Raw genomic sequence first — 21,059 nt, 5'->3', positions numbered from 1 at the left:
TTGAAAAATGCACATGGATGTGACACACATCTGCAGGGCTGCTGGAACAATTTTTATAGTGGGGGTGCTGAGAGCCATTGAACCAAACTGTAAACCCTGTATATAATGGAAACCTCTTCAGGTCGGGTGGTGCTGCCTCCCCCCACCGCACTCCTAGTTCCAGCACCTGTGCATATCTGGTCTTTCAACTTAATAGTTTCCTAACTTTATTATTAATTTCCTAACTTTAGTATTATTTGTACTGTGGTAGCACCCAGTGTCTCCTAGGCACCGTGCAAGCAGAGTGAAAGACTGTTTGTGTGCTCAAGAGCTTACAATCTAAACACACGAGAGAAAGCATGGGGAAAGGAATATAATGCATGTGCTTGAGCACAGACTGAAGAACAGATTTTTCTAAGTGAGCAATGGCTTTGCATGATTTTCCTACCTCTTCTGGGTCAAGTAGGGCATTTCCCTTCCCTCCTGTAACTTCCTCTACTTTCTCCTATTCCCCTCCTGTCAGGGGAGCGCCTGCCTACTTACTTACTTTACCCCTGGCACTGCCTACTTACTTTACCCCTTGCACTGTTTCCCAAAATTTTCCTGGGCTCTTTTGTGATGGATCTTGTATGCAATTGGACTGGCACCTTACCTGTGGTGTGGAAACTTTCCTCTTGCTGCTGTTCTCACTGCTGTACTGCCTCTGATTAGCGGTCTGTAAAGCACAGAGTGCTAAAGAGGCTAGCCAGGAGAAGAGAGCTTACTGAGCTAAATAATAATTCTTGATTCCACCTAGGAAGAGGTGTGGCTTGCTGTTTGCCCAATGGAGAACGGTTTTCTTTTCAAAACAATCACACCTGAAGAAGTCCTGTGAAATGTCAGGTACAATCCACGTTTCCATTTTCCACTTGTAATCACGGTGACGGGCGTGGAGAAGAATTTCAGAAGTACACTGAGGCCTCAGTTGTACGAACCCTTCTTCATATGCTTAAGTTAATGCATTGACTTCAGTCAGGCTACCCATGCTTAACATTAAGTAGGTGTATAACTGTTTGCAGAGACAGGGCCTGAGTGAGTGCCGTAGCTGTGTATTGGACGTTAGATTTCTTAACAAAAACTCTCTCATGCCTGGAAACTCTACAGCTGCATCTCAGAGCAGAGCAGAAAACACCCTGAATAACAGCAAGAGCAACAGAGTTCTCTCGCCCTATTCAAACACTCCTACCTAAACAAAAGACTTATTGTACATGAGCTGTTCTTGGAACTTGCTGAGATTTCTTTCCAGATGAATTTAAAAGGGAGTATTTTTTGTAGGCCACTGTAGAGTCTTGTAGTAAACAGCCTGCTGTCTTGCCCATTGCTAGAGTACAGATGCAGATTTATCAAGCAGAGCAGATGTTGCCCTCTGAGTCAGCCCTCACTAATAAAGGTCTGTTTGAAAAGACATTTTCAAAAATAAATCAGCTTGTTGGGTTATCTGCTCCTTGCGTTAATCAACTAAACTTGCTAAAGAACAAACTTGGAAGGAGTGGCCAAAAAAAGAAAAACTTATGGTGATAGTGTGCTCATCTTTCCTTGGAAGAAAACCGACGCCCATGCTGTCTTCATGCAGTATTTTGGAATTTTGTACAGAAAATGACTCACTTATTACCTCCCCCTCCTTGTGTCTCAGGCATATCTTTTTCTGGAGCAAACCCCCCCCCACCTTATGCGTCTAATGTCCTGGGAGTGACACAGCTACAACTACGCTGCATACATTTATCTCTGTCCTTTCTATACCACGATAAGTGGACATGTGAACGCTGAACTTTTGGGAGAGTTGCCAACAAGCGTTCACCCTGAGCAAGCAGTTGCACACTCTGAAACTTCTAGCCAGTGCCCCCGGTTAGTTATCCGTACATCGCATAACTACGGGTGGTACACCTCTGCTGGAATTGTGAGCCCTGACTCTGCTTTTCAGCAAATGGTAGCAGCTTATTTTTCACATTTCAAAGCAGAGTTTCCGCTCAGTGTGGCGTTCCTCACTGCTTTCCGCACGGCAAACAAACGCACATCAAAGCCATGGCCCCAGATTCTCCACCTGAAGTGGTTCCTTTGAACCGCTCAGGCCAGCTGAGAATCCCTCAGCAGGAGGACTTCTCAACTGATTCACAGCCAGCATAGCTGGACTCTGTACCAGCTGCCCTACGTACCCATGCCAGTATCCGGGGGGGAAGCGGGGGGGCGCGCTGTTGGGAGCATGAGAGGCAAAGTGTAGCTCTGATTGGCCAGTTTTCAGCTGGCGTACGGTCTATAGTGACCATAGCCAATTGGCATTCTAGTTAATGCAGGCCAGAGAGCCAATGGCTTTCCCTCCCTATCATGCGCCAAGCAAATCTGACCTTTCTGCAGGAGAGTAAGGTGTTACTCAAGGTGAATAAATGTAGCAGAATGGGGCCCTTAGTGATTTGAAGAAACATACATTATAAAGTACCAATTTATTAACAACTATGGGAATGGGACCACTTGCAATGTGAACGGCAGGTCCAAGAGGGAACATCTTGGGAAGTTATTTGGAAGCATCAAATTCAAACAAAAAAAATCAGTACACAATTGTGCAAACAAAAATATGTTTAATTGCATTGTATATATTGATCTACTATAATTGTTAATAAAAATACTATGTTACTGTATAACTTATCGTTCTTCCAGTTCTTTAAGCAGTTCGTCAAAGTGAGTGATGTACCATTTGGCTTTCTCCTTTACTTGTTTCCTGATTACATTTCCTCCAAATCCAATGAAGCCGTCCTAGCAAAACAGAAATGAATAGGTTCGTATATTAAGCTTTCCACTAATGAAATGGGGATTTTCAGTGTAAATATGTTCAATATTTTAAAAAGAATGAGTTTATCCTCAAAATCTGTAGCAAAAACCCCACAAAAAATTGCCTTTCTGTGTTTGTTGCTGGGATGGATTTCATCAAAAGGCTTGATCTTGCATCCTGGAAGTCAATGGGAACTTTGCCATGGGAGAAGGGTCATTCTCTAATACCATGTGACATTGAGATTGTTCACATCCGAGACTCTACTGAAAAATCTGAGGAAAATTCCTGTGACTTATGCTGCTACTGTACCTTGAACTGACAGTCCAGTAGGAGTTCACAGGCGAATGTTTATGCCCAATACTACAATTATACCTCTGCTGTTTATTTTAACTCCACTCACCTCCTGTGACAGATACCAAATGCAATCATTAACTAATAATGGCTCAAATAATTAACCAAGAACAATCATCGTTTCTAGAGCCTAGACAATTTAGATCAATGAAAATGCAACATTTAAACTTTCACTCTTTGCTGTTTCGTGAGAGATTTAAGGCATTAAACAAATATTAATCTGAAATCACAGTGCACACACTTGCTGCCAAGGTACGCACTGTTAGAATTAAAAATAATAGAATCACACAAGCACTGATGCTTGGAACTAGCATCATGCATGTTCCTTATAACACGGTGCTGATTTTGTGGTATTTAGGGAGCACACCCCAGGCCCACATTAAGGTACGTGCTTCCTGATTCTGACAGAGCAAGAGCATTAGTATTCTAGGAAGGTACTTGACTGTAATGGTAAGTTGCAAGTTAGATCCACACCTGCTGTAAAAAGGCACTTTTTTTTTTAGGTTGTATTTTTAATTCTTTTTTAAATTATTCCTAGTTCTGTGAGAGCTGCCATGTTCAGCAGGTGTCTGCTCCATCCCCATGAGAAGTTATCTCTGGTGCAAGAAAGGATCTTGGTACCCACCCTCTAAGTCATCAGACTAGCACTCTTGCTCTGCTAGTATCAGGCAGCATGTGCACCAGAAGGATGCAGGAGCATGGTTCATAAGCACCATAAATCAGTGGCCCAGATTGGGATCTGGGCACTTGAAGGAATCTGTGTGGAAGCACCATGATACTAACAGGAATCTAAGGCCTGGTCTACACTGGGGTGGAGGGATCAATCTAAGATACGCAACTTCAGCTACGAGAATAGCATAGCTGAAGTCGACTTATCTTAGATAGACTTAGAATCACTTACTTCACGTCCTCATGACACGGGATCGACGGCCGCCACTCCCGCGTCGACTCCACTTCCACCTCTCGCCATGGTGGAGTTCCGGAGTCGATGGCAGAGCGATTGGGGATCGATTTATCGCGTCTACACTAGACACGATAAATCGATGATTGATAGATCGATCACTACTCGCCAATCCGGCGAGTAGTGTAGTCATGGCCTTAGTGTTACTGTGACAAAAGATGTGGCTGGTGTGTGTGTGCGTGCAAGCAATGCTTCTGAAAAAGGTAAACAATACCCAAGAAAGAATTGCAAATCTGGAGGTGCTGGCCACAGTCTAAAAGGCAGGTCGAGTGCTGAACAATATTGTCCAGACCAACTGGAAGGCATTACAGTTGGACTGCTTAGTGGCACTGGAGGGTTTTCAGGAGATTTCTGAGGGAGTGTGCTTGGCTGGCTTCCAAATCTGTTCCAAGCGCAACGTGAAAGAAGGCAAGGAGCTGGGAGTGGGTCAAGGAGCCAAAGGGAGCAGTCGGAAGAGAAGCTTGGGTGGGCTACAGGAAGAGTGATGAGTGTAAGGTGATAACAGGATTATGATGTTTCTTTTCAGGCTTTTGTATTAAGGGCTGGAGAGGCAGGGAGGTGATGACCTCAGCTGCAGGTGTGGGTGTTTGCTGCACCACTTACAAGCAGTAAGATCTGGAGGGCTCTGCCAGCTCGAATGGCACAAAGAAGAGAGAGACGTAATGAGTGTGTGTGTGACCCAGAATGAAAGGGGTACATGAGTGAATGGCCTGATCCCTTGGTCCACCCTGAGGTGATCCCACTGCCTGCTGGCACAGGGAGGTGAATGCCCATCAGTACTTCCCCCCCTCTTGGTGTCAGGCAGGAAATCTGATCTCTGTCACAGCCTTTGCTGCTGCAAATAGCTCACCAGGTACTGTTTCAGAATAGACTGAAAGGCATTAACGATCCCCCGTAAATACTGTATAATGGTCAAACAGATGGTGTCTTGCCATTGATATATATATGAAAGCATTTGTTTAAAAGGGAAATCCAGTTCTTGGATACTCACCGCAGGGGGACATGCCTCCATGTCTGTAGCTCCATCTCCAATCATAACTACCTTCTTAAAGTGAAACTCTTCCTTCAGATGACTGATAACCTTTCCTTTTCCACCTGATTCAGCTGTTGGTTGTGTCTCATCAAACCCTGCATATTCTCCTAAAAACATGTGGGGAGGAGGAGTTAGATACTTGGGCAGCATGTCCAATTGCTTCAGTGGGTTGCAGAGAATCACAAGTACCTAGGAAAGACACCAATGAACTTCTTGAAAATCAAGAGGGATTTTTACTTTGTCTATGGCCTTTTCATTAGGAAATAACTAATTAGGGCCCAATCCCGAAGGCTTTACATGCATAAAGCCCCCACTGAATTAACTGGAAATTAAGCATGCATTAAAAACTGTAGATTTGACCTAAATCACTTTGTGGGTCTTACAGTGCCACAAAGGTGTGAATATTTTCACAGTGTTGGATGCTGAGAAAAGGCAAAAAATTCCACAAATTCACAGATGCATTGGGACAGGTTCTACCCTCGGTTACACTGTCACCATGTAATTCAGGAGTGACCCCATTAAAATCAGTGGCATACACTCAGTGTAAGTAAGAATAATGAACCTCCACTGAGCCCAATTCTGCTCAGCTACACTGGTGTAAAATCCAGAGCAACTCCACTGAAGTCAAGTCCATTGAAGTCAATAGTTACTCTGGATTTACCCCAAAGTCACTGAGAACAGAAGCTAAAAGAACAGAAACTGTGTTTTTATTAATGAGACAGTCTTTAACTTTGACTTGAAATCTTATCAAACCCATAGTAAGAATGTAAAAGAACTTGACTTTCTATGCCTCCACAGCCATGCAAAGGAGCTCCAACATTTGCTTCTTTTTCCTAGTACAGCACGTAGTTTAAAAAAAAATGATTTGATCTTTTATTCTAGACACACAATAGACTGAACCAACTATCATTATTAGTAGGATATTTCCCATGCTTGTTTCTTTACCCTATTGTGTTATGCTGTCTCAGGGAAAATAATGGCTTCCAAAGAACAATTTGTACGGCCAGAAATTGTTTCAATTGGATTTGTTTTGTTTGGAGGAGAGAGGGGAGTTTTGGGAGAAGAAAGAGTTTTGGGAGAGGGGCGGGGGGACAACTTAGTGCTGGAGAAAGTTGCCAGCCTGACAGCACAGCAGTTCGCAGTTTTCCATCCACAGAACAGCCCACCCCCATGAGTTTGATTGGCAGACATCGAGAGAGAGAAAGAAGAGGGGCTCACAATTTCCTTGCCTGGTGCTGTGCCCAAACTGGCATTGAGACGATGCAGGCTGGATGGTTCCGGCAGAGCATGGAATTTGGCTGTAAAGCCACTACTGCAACCCACGCTTCATTTTCTGTCTTACGTCCTGTGACTTTTTAAATGCTTTTAGGTCGCCAAACTGCCTTAACCCTGACCTTTCTAGGGGAGCATGGGCAGTTCAGTTTCCATTCCGCTCTCCTTGGTCTCTCTACTAAGACAGTCAATAAGGGACAATCAGTGCCACTCGTAGTAACAGTATTTATAACGTGGACGCTTGATCACAAGAAACAGGACTGAGAACCATCAACCTCAGTTCAGAGAGGCCATTCATAGAAGCAAAATGATCATATTTCAATGTGTTGATTTTCCATTCAATTCTTAAGCCACCATAGCCCATGATCCTACTTCAGCTTGAAGTGAAATGGTGACCATCAATGTGTAGAAAAAAGAGCCATCCAATCACATCTTACCATTAAAGTAAAACTTCAGCCTATTGGCAAACACGTTTGCTGTTGGAATGTTCACCTGTAAAGCGACATGCTCCACAATGCTCTGAAACCCTCCGGATATTAAGAAGACTTGGATGCCTCGCTGCTGAAGCCTGCTTACCAGCTCCCTTATAGGAAAAGAAAACACAACAACCAGCCCTGAATATCTAGCAAGATCAAGAAGTAACAGAGAGGGAAGGAGGAATCCCAAGTAGATCGTTCATTAACAAAGCTGACTACAATTTGCATTATCCTTCTTTGTTCAGGAACTGGGTTTCAATACCATACTTCAGTGCAGTTTTAGACTTTCCCTTCTTCCTTTGCAGGCTCCCATAGAGTTTGTATGAAAGGAGCTATAACAAATCTGTATTATATTGAGACACAGACTGGCAATTAGTTGCTCAGAAACTAGTGGATCAGGGAACTGATTTTCTTGACATTCAGGTCAATTTTCTTGACATTCAAGTCAATTCAGGTTAGTGGGTAAGTGGGAGGGGTCAGTGGGGTGAGAAGAGGGGGTGGGGGAAATTTGGGACATGCAGGGCTGCAGTGGCCAGAGAAAGAGGCAACTTTCCCCAGCTCCAGGGCTGCAGCTGCCAGGGAGAGACTGCCCTCCTTTCCAGCCTCAGCTCTGTAGCTGCTGTGACAGGGGAGAGACCCCCCCTCCTTCCAAGCCCCAGCTCAGGGGTTGCTGTGGCGGGGAAGAGAGGGCACATCCATTGCATTAGAAAGGTAAGACTACTGATATTAAAATACGAGTTGTGTGCTTTTATTTGTAGAACAAAAAAAATTTAAGTTTTTTTCAATATAGCACTTTTAGCCAAAGCACATTGCAGTAGTTAAATAACAGTACAAACAACATTTGGAAAGATCATTAAGTGGTCCGCCAAGACCCTCAGCAATTTTCAAGTGGTCTGTGGGGAAAAAAAAAATTTGAGACCCACTGATCTAAAGCACAAGCTGTTTTTTTGGATTCACTGACCCTGAGCTGTATCTCTTCCTAGGGAACATTGGACAGCAACAGCCTTCCTATAGAAAAAGGCAATAGCTACAGAAAAGGAATCTCCAAAAGCTGTATTGGAGACAAAAGAATTTCACCCCCCAATCTGTGAGGACAACGGGAGTTGAAGGCACTCAGCACCTGGCAGGATCTGGCCCTAAAACAAAAGACCAACAAGCAGCAAAAGCAAAGCAGCAGAAGTGGTAGGAAGAGAGGAAGGGACAGGAAAGTACAGGATTAAAGCAGAGGAGCGGTGTGAACAGCGAAGCGGAGGGAAAAAGGAAGAGGGTGAGTGTAAATAGAAGAGAATCGTGATTCCAAACAAGGACACAATGTGCCGTTTGTGTTCTTGCCACCCCTACAGAGAGAGCTAATGTGTGTTTCGGTTCAAGGAGAAAATGCTGATGCAATATCTTCTCACAACACTGGTATTATAGAATTAGAGCCTGCTAGGAGGGCAGTTTTCTAATAAGAGCCTTTTTTCAGCCACTCTCTGCTTTGGGGTGGAAAATACCTGTTAGGTTAAAATAAGTTATGCTTACTCTGAGCCCCAGTTTCTTTAAAACTTCATTTGTGACTTTAGTAATGAATTGATAGCCTTGAAGAATGGACTTCTCTAGATGGGCCCAGTCCTGGGATTTGAATGCCCTCACCACTTCACAGGGTCAGATTCTGTATCTCCAGAACACACACACCTAGGGCAACGGCAGTGCAATCAAAGGGCCACACGCCTGACCTAGAAAGACCACTTCTAAAGGTGACGGGATAGATCATGGTCCATAACCATTCAGTCCTTGGCCTGTGTGCTGAGACTGCCAACAAGGATGCCCCTTAGTACCAACCGAGATGGTACTTGCTTTGATGTGGACACTAGTCCACAGAAATGGACTCATCCCACTGTAACATCCCAATTTGAACATCACATACCATGTAAAAGTCAAGCCGGAAAACATTCTGGGCCAGATCCGCAGCTGGTGTAACTCCACTGACTTCACACAGCTATGCTGATTTACACCAACTGAGTGTCTGGCCTTCTGTGGTTTTGGAAGGCTCACTTGAAACACATCTTACCTTATCCCTGGTGTGAGCTGAGGAGGATGTTCTGAAATTAGTTTTTGCACTTGCTCGCAGGAGGGACGTATAAGTCCTAGTCGTGCCGTTAAAGCAGCTTTGAATGTCACAGAGCCTCCCATAGCTCTCCGTGTCCTAAATTGAGATCCAAACAAATCCGTGCAAATCAATTACACTCGATAGAAGATGATTTGTCACAAAGACTTTTAACAGAAGAGGAATTATTCATACTATAACGGGGTTCAAAAGGGAGCTACATAGATTCTTGGAAGATAGGTCCATCAATGGCTATTAGCCAGGATGGGCAGGAATGGTGTCCCTAGCCTCTGTTTGCCAGAAGCTGGGATTGGGAGACAGGGCATGGATCACTTGATGATAACCTGTCTGTTCATTCCCTTTGGTGCACCTGCCATTGGCCACTGTCAGAGGACAGGATACTGGGCTTGATGGACCTCTGATCTGACCCAGTATGGCCGCTTGTATGTTCTTAAGTGCCATTAGTTCTAGGCTCTGCTGTGTCCACATTCTGAAAAGGTATGATCTGATGAGCTGAGAAATTTGCATGATATTTAGGAACTGCTGCCAGATTTCAAATCCCCCTCCAAAAATTTTGGGGCAGTTCAGATCCACCTCTAGTTACAATGGAGCAAAGAGGGACAGCACTCTAACATGGCAGGTTGAAGTTACCTGACCGATATTACTGGGCAAAATACAGAAGATGGGCAGCAAAGAGCTTTAAAAAGAGGTGGAGCTGAACTGATGATGGATGACTACTTGTTAGCAACTCATCAAGTCTGAGGTTTGTAAGGTATTTATTTACAGCATTCACAAACAGACACTTTCCCCAAGCTCAGTGGAAGAGGATCATTGATACTTCTAAAGATAAATGCTGTGATTTAGGAGGACCATGAAGCAAAGCAGATACGTAGCCCTGACAGGGAACCCCATCATGCTGTACATGAGCATGGCTGAACCAGCTGACAAAATCTTTTATTTCTCCATATCGGACCAGCATTCCTTAAGTAAGGGCCTGATTCGTCTCCCTATGAAGTTAATGGGAGTTTGGCTATTGGCAGCAATGGGAGCAAGATCAGGCCTCCGAATGGCCCAAAATGTATTTTCTTTCTTTCACAAAAAAGAGGGACCAAGCTGTGCTACTGTTTTCCAAAGTTTAACTAAAAGCCCCTTAACAAAGTAGGGGCCTGGTGTTCATTGGACAGATGCTCATTGATTTGAATGAACATTGGCTCAGGCCCCGTATATCCACAATTCCAAAATGTAAGTTAGTCCAGTATTCATTGATGCTATTTATTATTACTATGATCCTCTTTAACCTATTTGTCCCTGATGTAATTCCACTGGCCAGGGATGAAGCTGAGCCATTATTACTATTGATTGCTATGCACATGAAATAAATAACCAAATAGTGTACATACATTTCTGCCACAGCATCCCCAACTCCACAGAACTTTGCCAGCTCATCAATTCCTTCTTCCTTGATGACTGTACTATCCACATCAAAGCACACTGCATCGGCATTGCGGAAGATTTCCTTCAGCTCCAGGAGGGAGGCCATCCTTCTGGGAACCTTCCTGCTGCAAGAGAAGAGGAGAAGTTCTTTCTGCCGGTCACTGCACTGCACTCTGTTTTGAGCCATCTAAGAAACTGATCTGTCATCTGCCAGCTAGTGCTGAATGCAGCCGTGTAGCCAGTCCTTATTAATGAGAGTGGGCAGTGGTGAAGACCTGGCTCATTCGCTGATTTGCTCTCTGTGGTGCCTGCTGGCTGATGTTCAGTCTGAGTTCAAGGCTGGAGTTGGGCAGTGGAGATTTGGCTCAGCTATTGATTCGCTCTTTGCAGTGGCTGCCAGTTGATGCTCCAATGGGGCTCAAGCTTATAGTTGTTGCATTAAATGTCAGTACTATCTGAATCCAACTCTCCTGCAGTGATTGACATTAAATTCCAGCTCACCCTCTCAGGTCTAAGGAAACAAGACTTCTCACCCCAAGGACTTGTAGAAGGACATAGGATCAGACCCTGGTCCATCTAAGCCTGTGCCAAATACTTGAGGGATAGTGCAAGAAATCCCATCAAGGACAGTTAGGGATTAATCTGCCCAGAGGTGAAGTTTCTGCCTAAGCCCAGCAGACAGTAAACATAATTCTTTTATAAGTCCTACTATCCTCCTGGTCTCAGTGAAGTTGACCCAGGACATCAGTCACAATGTCATAACACAACAACCTTTTCCCCAGAGGACTATGTTTAAAATTAGAAGTTGAAAGTGTCACTCAGCTGGACAGTCAGGGTGCATAATTACTGCTGAAATAAAATAGCTTTCCCTTTCTTTTGTATCTGTTTACTTGGCTGTGTTGGGCACAGATAATTCTGTAGATCAGAAACACAGGATTTACAGTTGGATATTAAACAGCATGAGTATACTTTCCTGCTATCCCACGAATCATCTTGTGCTTTTTCTCTTTATAGGCAAATCCAAGGTGTAATTCCATATTTAGCAATCTGTTTGTATTTGGGAGAAATACTCAGTGCTACAGCTTTATACCTACCCTCATACCCCAGATGTTTTTGTTTGGCTGGTTTGTTTTGGGGTTGATTTGTTTCCTAATCACCAATACTTTCTACTATACATCCCTGCATGTGATTAACCTGAATCTTCCTTGTTCTTCCATCTGGTGTCATGTCACACAGCTTCATCTTTTCTTTTCATCACACTAAACTATATGCAGATTCCTTTGCCTCTTGTGTATTCATCTATAATTTGATGGCAAGATGCCCTACAGCTACTTACAGAGGACCTGGCTGGTTCCCACAGAGAACATATTACTTGTCCTTTTAAAACACACTTCTTACACTTGGGCTCCTAACTGTTGCCGGTGGAGATGGGACCCTGATCATCACATATCCAGCTCTGTAAGGGCACCTTTAAAGTAAGAGACGTTTTGATTTTGTAAGAAAGCGCTTGGCTCTGGGAATGGTTAAAACAGCTGCCAGTGGATGCCGTGGGATAAGTGTTTTAATTTTTCCAGGATAGTCTCCCCACCTCTGCCCAATATATATATCAGAACACTCACGGTCAACTTCTTTGCCACCTTGCCTGCAAATATACCTGCTTGTGGCATGATCCTGGTAAATGTCACAAGTTAAGAAGGATTGAACTGATTCAGTATTTGGATGAGAGACCTCTAGAGACAGTAGGTGGTAGGATTGATAAAAGCTGAGAGACAGCAGTGCTGAATAGTTAAAGCAGGGGATTAGGAGTCAGGAAACCTTAGTCAGCTTATTATTTCCCATGCTGCCAGTGCACCTGTGTGTGACATTTAATAAGTCTCTTCATCTTTCTGTGTCTCAGGGCTTGCTTATAAAGAGTTAGTGCTTGGCAAGCGGGGATGTACTACAGTGCACTAGCGTGCTGCAAACTAACTGGCTGTGTGGACTCTGTCGCCATGCACTAGAAGTTCCATAGTGTGCTTTGACCTATTGCTGTTTCAAACTCTCAATATAGACATGGCCTCAGTTCCCCAGTCTATAAAATGGGGATAATACTATTTGCCCACCTTTGGGTAGGCTACACATAGTTGAGATGTTCAGAAGGAAAGCTGCTATTTAAGTCCATCCTATTGTTATTGAGCTAAATCCTGAAGTTCTCACTCATTTATTACTCACTCCTCTCTTGGACAAAACTCCCAGGAGAGTGATACGAAATTTATCTGAGGACTAATTAAAAACCAAGTAAGAACTTAGGGACAAATTCAGCAGTCCTTAATTGAGCAAAACTTCCATTGACTTTAACACGCTCTTCATGCTCTAGCTCCACATTATTATACTTTACCATTAGTATAACCACAGTACCTAGGGACCTCAGTCATGGACAGGACCCCACTTTGCAAGGACTCTGACTCAGAAATAAAAGCGTCTGATGAGACATAAAGAATGAGGTCCTGCTCGCTTATCCGTCCCAAGATCTTTTCCATGTGAAAGAGGCATTAAGCCCAGTCATGTGGCAGAATTCCCATTTGAGTACTTGCATCCACCCTAGCTACATTCCCAATACATTTTCAATTGGTTGAGTTATTCTTCACTTCCTGTCCTTATGGAGCTCTGACTGACCATTTCTCCATGGCAGGGGTGGGCAAACTACGGCCCAGGGGCCGTATCTGGCCCTTCAGACGTTTTAATCCGGCCCTCGAGCTCCCGTCGCGAGTGGGGTTGGGGGCTTACCCTGCTCTGGCTCTCCAGCCAAGGAGTGGGGTTGAGGGCTTGCCCCACTCTGCCCGTGCCTTGGCTCCGCATGGTTCCTGGAAGCAGCAGCATGTCCTTCCTCTGCCTCCTATGAGTAGGGGCAGCCAGGGGGCTCCGCGCGCTGCCCCCGCACCAAGCACCACCCCTGCAGCTCCCATTGGCTGGGAACCACGGCCAGTGGGAGCTGCAGCGGCAGTGCCTGCATACAGGGCAACATGCAGAGCCGCCTGGCTGCGCCTCCATGTAGGAGCCAGAGGGGGGATATGCTGCTGCTTCTGGGAGCTGCTTGAGGTAAGTGCCCACCAGAGCCTGCACCCCAACCCCCTTCTGCACCCCAACACCCTGCCCCAGCCCTGATCCCTCTCCCGCCCTCTGAACCCCTTGGTTCCAGCCCGGAGCACCCTCCTGCACCCCCAGCCAGAGCCCTCACCTCCCCCCCTGCACCCCAAACTCCTGTCCCAGCCCAGAGCCCCCTCCCGCACCCTGAACTCCTCATTTCTGGCCCCACCCCAAAGCCCGCACCCCCTCCCACACCCCAACCCCAATTTCCTGAGCATTCATGGCCCACCATACAATTTCCATACCCAGATGTGGCCCTCGGGCCAAAAAGTTTGCCCACCCCTGCTCCACAGCTGTGTGTGTAAACTGTTACCTCATGTATTGGCATTTGTCTCAGTGAGATTCCTTGGAGCAGGGTCCTTGTGTTTTGTAAAACATGCGGGTTTATGGCACTCTGCCCTGCCAGTGGATGAATGACTGTATATACCCCGTGGAAAGAGCTTTGAGAACCTTTGGGGTGAAAGGGTCTATGAACAATTATTGTAATAACTGAAAACATACGTACTATACACACAGTCATCAAAGAGACTGACTTGGTCTTGTAAATGTTCATGTAGTACACAACTAACCGAATAAATAGGAATGCTCCAGTCCTTCGTTATGAGACAGAAGACAACAGCCAAAGATGCCACATCGAACAGGTGGAATAAAGCTTGTGGCTGAGAACAGGTAACTCCTTATCTGTAAACGCTCGTGTGTATTTAGCAGGACGCTATCAGCACGGAGTATGAAATATCACCACGAGAGGCAGAGACAGAGATTTAGCTGGCAAAAAACACCTATGAAAAATAAAACTCTACTAAGGCACCTGTGAAATAGTAGTATGTGCGACATATAGTCTATCTACCTGGTTTAGGGGTTTGTGTGGCACACTCCACAAGAACCAGATTTTGACTTCTGCTGTGCACTCACACAGGGATATAAAGGGATGTAAGGAGTCCCCTTACCCTCCTGCACTTACCTGTACCACAGGTAGGAGTGTGAGGAGCATGGGCAGCTGCTGCAGGGCTGCTATTCCCCTCCCACGCAGGTGGGCTGGGAGTGGGTAGGTAGGGCAGAGGGAGTGGGCAGAGCTCTGGCTCAGCCTCCACAATGTTCCAGAAGGCACAGCTGAGCCAGTGTGGAGAGCAAGTAACCTGTGCCAAGAAAATGGCTGGTGCTGCCTTCTTCTCTCAGGGAACTAGGAGGAAGCAGGGACTGGAGTCTGACTCTGAAATAATGCAGCTACGCGCTGCCCCTCACTCAGGGCAGATTGTAAACTTCAGTCTACCCCCAACACTTAGCCTACAAGCTCTCTGGAGTGGGGATATCATCATGTACTTTTCTGTGATGCACCCCTTACACTTATGCAATTGCATAAAGAACACATAATATAATAACATTACACGGTCACTGCATGCAAAAGAAACTTAGTGCTACGACATAGCTATAGAAATAAACCATAAACCGCCCTGCAATACCTACAGCTTGGTACTAAGCTAAGGTTTCTCAGTGGGTGGGTATGTGACTGAATTCCAGCTTTACATTGCATCAGCCTTAACTTGCAATTGACTCCATATCTGCCTGGTCATGCCGTTACTGGAATTTTTTGCTCTGACTTTGGGGCAGAGTTGGAGAACCATGTGTTGTGACATGTGATTGAGCAAGGGAATTGAAAAGAGCATGTACTGACATTTTTGGGAGAGCATTTGGTTAAAATCCAGTCTGCAGAAAATTATGAAGTCTGTCAAGAATTCAACCCTGGCTATAGATGCCGGTTTTAAAGTTTGCTCTACCGGACAAACATATTGCCTCAGAGTGGCATGACATTTGTGTCATGATGTCCCAGTGCTGATCTATCCGTATGCAAAGTTATCATGTTGCATCGTGAGAATGTGAGGTTGCATTGCATGTCATCCTGTGGTGATACACCACTGCCATGTGAAGATGTAGTGCTAGCCTGAAATATATTTCAGGCTATGCCTCCTCAAAATCTGATGTATCCTGTGAAAACTGGGATAGGCAGAAACCCTAATCATGGGCACCAACTGGGTTCTGCCTATCCCTGGGCTCAGCGCTTCCAGTTTGCTCCCTTTCCTGGACATTCCCTGCTGTGATGTAGCCATTGCTGCTGACTCTGATGGACTGGGATATAGGATGGAGAGAAAAAACACTGATGCCAGCTGTGAAGCCACTACTGAGACCAACACTTCCTTCTCTTTATTACATGCAGTGACTCTTTGGAAAGTACTTTAAGGCCATGCTTTGTGGAAGGAGATGCTTAGGTGGCGTGATCTTGATCCCCGAGGAGAATCCGGGCTTGATGTGTAAAACAGAGCAGATGTTTCTGATCTCCTTTGGCCTGCAATCTGCAAAATAGCTGGAAAATCATCCCACCCCACACTACAGCTAGGATTTTGAGTCATGGGCTAATTGTTGGGGGCATTTGGGGCTTCTGATCAAAAAGGTGATGATGGAGGCTTTGTGGGGTGGGGCAGCTGGTGCAGAGCATGCTTGGGGTAGGGAGGCTGGTGCTACTGCAATGAGGGGCTCGTATGTCGGTACAGCCAGTGCTGCCTGAGTTGGTGAGGGTTGATACACCTCAGGTGAACTGGGGTTCTTCCTTTTTTGTCCTTCATGCCTGCACAGCTCAAGGGGTCGCCTCAGCTCTAGGGTTAGGAAGCATCATTCCAAGGGGCTTGGACAGAGTCTTGAAGACAGAGTCTTGAAGCCATTTCCCTAGCCCTGGAACTGACAGTAACAGGGGAGCGGGTAGACCACCGAGCTGTCCTGTGACTGGTACCGGACAATAGGGGTCGGGGTGGGGGCAGAGGGAGCAGTCACAGCGTCAGCCCAAACTCCCACTGGGCCCTCCTGACCCCATGATTTTGCCACACCAACCAAGCACCCCCGGGGACCCACTTGTGGGTCACACCCCACCCATTAAGGACCTCTTCAAACAGAGCATAAACGCATAGAAGTGGGGAAGGAAGACACAGGAGGAAGTAGACAGAGGTGATCTCTAATCTGACTTTTCTTCAGGGCTGAAAGCAATGCCCTGCACCTTTTTCTCTGGCAGTTCCTCAAATGAGGTGGAGTATAACGATTATGAGCACAGCCAGCACAAGCAAGGAGTTGCTAGGTTAGTCACAAGCAGGTGTTGTTTGGAAACAGATAAGCATAAAGACCAGGACATTGTGCAGACGTGTGGTGTATAAGATCTCAAAAGGAGTGGAAGGAGAACTGAAAACCTTTGTCAAACTTCCAAGTAGAAGACATGAGGAACTATCGTGTGTCTGGCTTTACTCCAGAGACCCACGGTCCAAGAGGTTATGTAAGCTTCTAAGGCTGACAAAGACCAGTTGCACTGAGAAAAAGAGAATCTACTAGCATAGATGCACTGAGGTTTGTGCAATATAGACAGAAAAGGATGAATTCCCACAACTAAGATCAGTTAGGCCTATCTCCATGTGAAAGATGCAGGTACATCAAATTGGAAAAGCCTGCCTCCTTCCAGCACAATAACTCCTCGCTTAATGTCGTCCTGGTTAACATTGTTTCGTTGTTATGTTGCTGATCAATCACAGAACATGCTTTTTAAAGTTGCGCAGTGCTCCCTTATCACATTGTTTGGCAGCTGCCTGCTTTGTCCACTGCTTGCAGGTAGAGCAGCCCGTTGGAGCGAGCTGGTGGGGGCTTGGAACCAGGGTGGGCTGGCAGCCCCCCATCAGCTCCCCTAAGCTCCCTGTGCAGCAGTGGCCGAGCAGGCTATCAATTGCCTGGCAGTTCAGGTGTCCCTCCCCGCACTGCCATGTGCTGCTCCTGCCCTCTGCCTTGGAGCTGCTCCCTGAGCCTCCTGCTTGCTGTGCAGGGGGTGGGGGGAAGAGGGGTGCCAATGTCAGGGTGTCCCCTTCCCCCTGCTCATGCACCCCATCTCCACAGAACACGGGATGGGGGGGACATGACAGGGCTCAGGAAGGAGGGAGCTTGCTTGCAGCAGCTGCTGTCTCAACTTGCTGATCTACTTAAAAAGGCAGTGTACTTAGAGTGGAGTCAGCGTACTTAAAGGGACAATGCGCGTCTCTCTCTCTCTCACACACACATACAAACACACAGTGTGTGTGTCTCTGTCTAACACACACATGCACACACACACACCCCAGCACTTTGGAAAGTAGAGGAAGTGGTGTGCTCCAGTGGGATAGCATGGGTTTCAGTTTCCCATGTTTGCAGCCTCTGCCCTGCTGTGTCTCCTCCCTCCATTTGTGCTGCCTTGTCGAGTGTGAGGCTACATTAACAACAATGTGTTAATCCTTGAGGGCTCAGCTGAGCGCTAGTTCATAATTTAGCAGTAAGGTATTTCCTGGGAAATATCCCACCCTCTGACTCCACCACCTCAACCATGCTTCACAATCATCATTGCTGTGTACAGTATTAAATTGTTTGTTTAAAACTTATACTGTGTGTGTATATCTATATACGTATGTCTTTGTCTGGCAAAAAAAATTCCCTGGAATGTAACCCCCATCCCATTTACATTAATTCTTATGGGGAAATTGGATTCACTTAACATCGTTTCGCTTAAAGTAGCATTTTTCAGGAACATAACTACAATGTTAAGTGAGGAGTTCCTGCATTTGACTTCTGGAAGGCAGGCTAGATTTCTGACTCTGTCATTTCACCTTTGGAAAGGTTCCACACAGCAAGCATTCATACAAGTCTGATAAGTGAATGGAAGAAGGTGGACAAAAAGGTGAACGAAGAAAATGGGAAAGAGGAGAAGCTGGGGAAAAGGAGAGATCAGAGAAGATTTAAGAGAAGAGAGTGAAGGTTCAGAAGAGCAAAGTAGCACAGCTGGGGGAAAGGAAAGATAACGAAGAAGAACAAAGAGGAACAAAGAAGGCAGTGGCAAGGAAGGGAAAGTAGATCTTTCTACAACCATCTGGATTTGCCAGGACACCCAGAAGCAGCCCTGGCACATCCACAGTTTATAGATGAGTTTTGTTACATAACCTAGAGGTGATGGAGCCAGTGGATTAGGATTAGGAGTTATGCAGTGCCAAATGTTACTGTTTAAAGAAAACAATTGAAATATTTCCAGTTTTCCGACCCTTTGAGGAAGAATGTTTTGTACATTATGAAAAGCAAGAAGTCTGATAAATTATACTTTAAGAGGGAAAAGGGAATGATGTTTAGAAGCCACGTGGTTTTCTGGCTGCATTTATTTCTAGCCTGATGTAACTAGGTATTGATTTGCCTAGTGAGATCAGAAAATCAACATCCCAATCTCACTTCACTTGTTATCATATGTTAGTTTTCAGAAGTGCTATCCATCCCCATCCACATTGTCACTTTTTGTTGCATTTACACTTGTTGTCATAAAAAACTGAAGATCAGCTCAACCTTAGTGAAATAGTTACCAAAAGTACCTCCTTAAACAGATCATTAGGGCTGTGGTGTACATCACAAACAGTATCTGGTGTCTCCCACTCTCCCACCCCCCTTCCTTTTCAGTGAAACTGTAAACGCCTTATCAATAGTAATGGACCGCACAAGAGGCCCGATTTTAATCTCACTTACACTGGTTTAACCCTCGTGTAATATCAATTACTTCAAAAGTTACTCCTTGTTTACACCTGTGTATATGAGAACAGAATCAATCCTGAAATATTACTATATTCACGTGGCAGAACTGAACCCTGGTTTGTTGCACAGATGTGAAATTAACTCTTACTATATTAAATTGTTTCTAGTGTACTAAAGAGAAATGAGAGTCAGGAGTAATGGGTTCTAGTCTCAACTCTGCCACTTACTGTGGGTCTTGATCCAGCTCTCACTGAAGTTAATGGGAGTCTTTCCATTGACTTCAGCTGGTGCCGGATTGGGTTGCATGTTAGGATGAGGCAAATTACTTAATCTCTCTGTGCCTCAATTCCCCTATCTGTAAAATGGGAATATAAATACCTACCTCACAAGGTTGTTGCGAGGCTTAATTCACAATGCTAGAAAAGCACTTTGAGCTTTTCAGATGAAAGGAGCTATATTTGAGCAAATTATTATTAGCAGTAATTACATTAAAAGACCAAATAATAATACTCATTAAAAATAATAGAGCTTGGGAGTCCTAAGGAGTTTTTGGTGCACAAGGACTAAAGGATTCAGGTCCTGGTATCACTGAGCGTGGTTCAACATGTTGATTTTCAGTTCAGCTTTTAAAGGAAGCAATGTAAATAAATATTTGCATTTTGAATCAACAGATGGGTTACTTGCAACTGTCAGTTGACATCTAACAGCAATGCACCAGGGTAAATTGCTTTAAATATTTTATAAAAAATAGATGAGGAAAAGGCAAAGGAGACCAAATGATATACCCATAAATATAGGACCCCTTTCAGCTTTTTGGGTAGTGCTTTCTTCTGGTAAAGTGATGATGATTCCCCTCTATAGGATTGCATCATTCATTTATACTCTTGTTGCAAACCAGCACCTCACTGTCACTGCATCTGGTGTGAGAACACAGTCATACCAACAACAAGAAATACCCGGAAGGTTCTGAAAACTAAGTCCATCACATACTGTCTGGAATAGAAAACAAATTGGGAGCAAGATGGATATGAGGTTTCAGAGAGACATCCCCTTTTAAACAGAGAAAAAAAAAGTCCTTGTGACTTACAGTATTGTACTGCCCGTGGCTGCTGTTGCTGCTGCTGGAAACCTCCTGGTTGTGCAGGAAAAGAAATGATAAGCTGGGACCTTTGGTCATATATATACAAAGGCACGAGCTGATCAGGAAGAAAGGTGCATTTTCTAAATAGCTCTTTATAATCTGCTGAGTAAGCACGGCTAGTTTTTTTTTAATCTTTACATGCATGAAACTAGAGGTGTTCAGCTGTTTGCTGTCAGGCTTAGGAAAGAGAGGTGCAATCCTGCCCCCTTTGGAGGAGGAGCGCCTATAGCCCAGCCCTGCTAGCTCCCTGGTTGGCTAAGGATGTACTGGCAGAGAGAGCATTGCAAGGAGAGGTGGAGAGTTTGCTCGTTTCATATGTCACTCTGTGCCACAGAAATTTATCAGGGTTCTGAAGCCTCAGCAAAATGAAACAAAAGAGCTTGGCACAAAAACACAAAGAGGTGGGTGTAGGGATGTTAGGGGCCGTGGTCCAGGATTACTATTCCTAGTAATGCAGAGGCAAGGGATACGGTTACAAAGACTATCCCCAGAACTAAGGATAACTCAGTGTTTATATTTGTAACAGAAGAATTCTTAGTCAGTGGAGCTAAGCTGATTTACACCAGCTGAGGATCTGACCCCTTAAATTATCCAGCTTGGAGCTGAGGAATAGCTCCATTCTCACGTGAATTGAGAGACACATGGTACCAAAGAGATGTAAGAAGTATTGGCCTATTTAAAGATTAATGTAGCTCCCTTCTACGCGTGGGCTTTCACTAAATTAGCATGGCCAGTTCAAGCACAGTTCAGATGAACTTGCTTTAAACAGGGTTTGACAGGCCAATGTAGATAGCTCTGATACATATTACACATGAATATGGAAACATAGGAA

General features: G+C 45.0%; 1 protein-coding gene across 6 annotated transcripts in view; it reads right to left on the bottom strand.

The window, feature by feature from the left end:
- Positions 1-2,580: 2,580 nt before the first annotated feature.
- PSPH (phosphoserine phosphatase) overlaps positions 2,581-21,059 on the bottom strand; it is a 23,931-nt gene continuing 5,452 nt past the window's right edge. Inside the window, exons 1-7 of one of the 6 annotated variants that reach the window (XM_073315785.1) lie at positions 20,174-20,430; positions 14,091-14,300; positions 10,362-10,520; positions 8,926-9,060; positions 6,837-6,982; positions 5,086-5,234; positions 2,581-2,766 (exon numbers count right to left, since the gene is read on the bottom strand). In XM_073315785.1, coding sequence (XP_073171886.1) covers positions 2,656-2,766; positions 5,086-5,234; positions 6,837-6,982; positions 8,926-9,060; positions 10,362-10,501 — 681 coding nt within the window. In that variant the 5' untranslated portion in view covers positions 10,502-10,520; positions 14,091-14,300; positions 20,174-20,430 and the 3' untranslated portion in view covers positions 2,581-2,655. Of the gene's footprint in view, positions 2,767-5,085; positions 5,235-6,836; positions 6,983-8,925; positions 9,061-10,361; positions 10,521-14,090; positions 14,301-20,173; positions 20,431-21,059 lie in introns of those variants that run through there. The other 5 variants (XM_073315787.1, XM_073315783.1, XM_073315784.1 and 2 more) reach the window with 5 other exon arrangements.

This window comes from Lepidochelys kempii, chromosome 17 (assembly GCF_965140265.1).
Source record: "Lepidochelys kempii isolate rLepKem1 chromosome 17, rLepKem1.hap2, whole genome shotgun sequence".
Lineage (NCBI taxonomy): Eukaryota > Metazoa > Chordata > Testudines > Cheloniidae > Lepidochelys > Lepidochelys kempii.
Note: the sequence above shows the minus strand (reverse complement) of the source record. Positions and strands in the feature narration are given on the sequence as shown.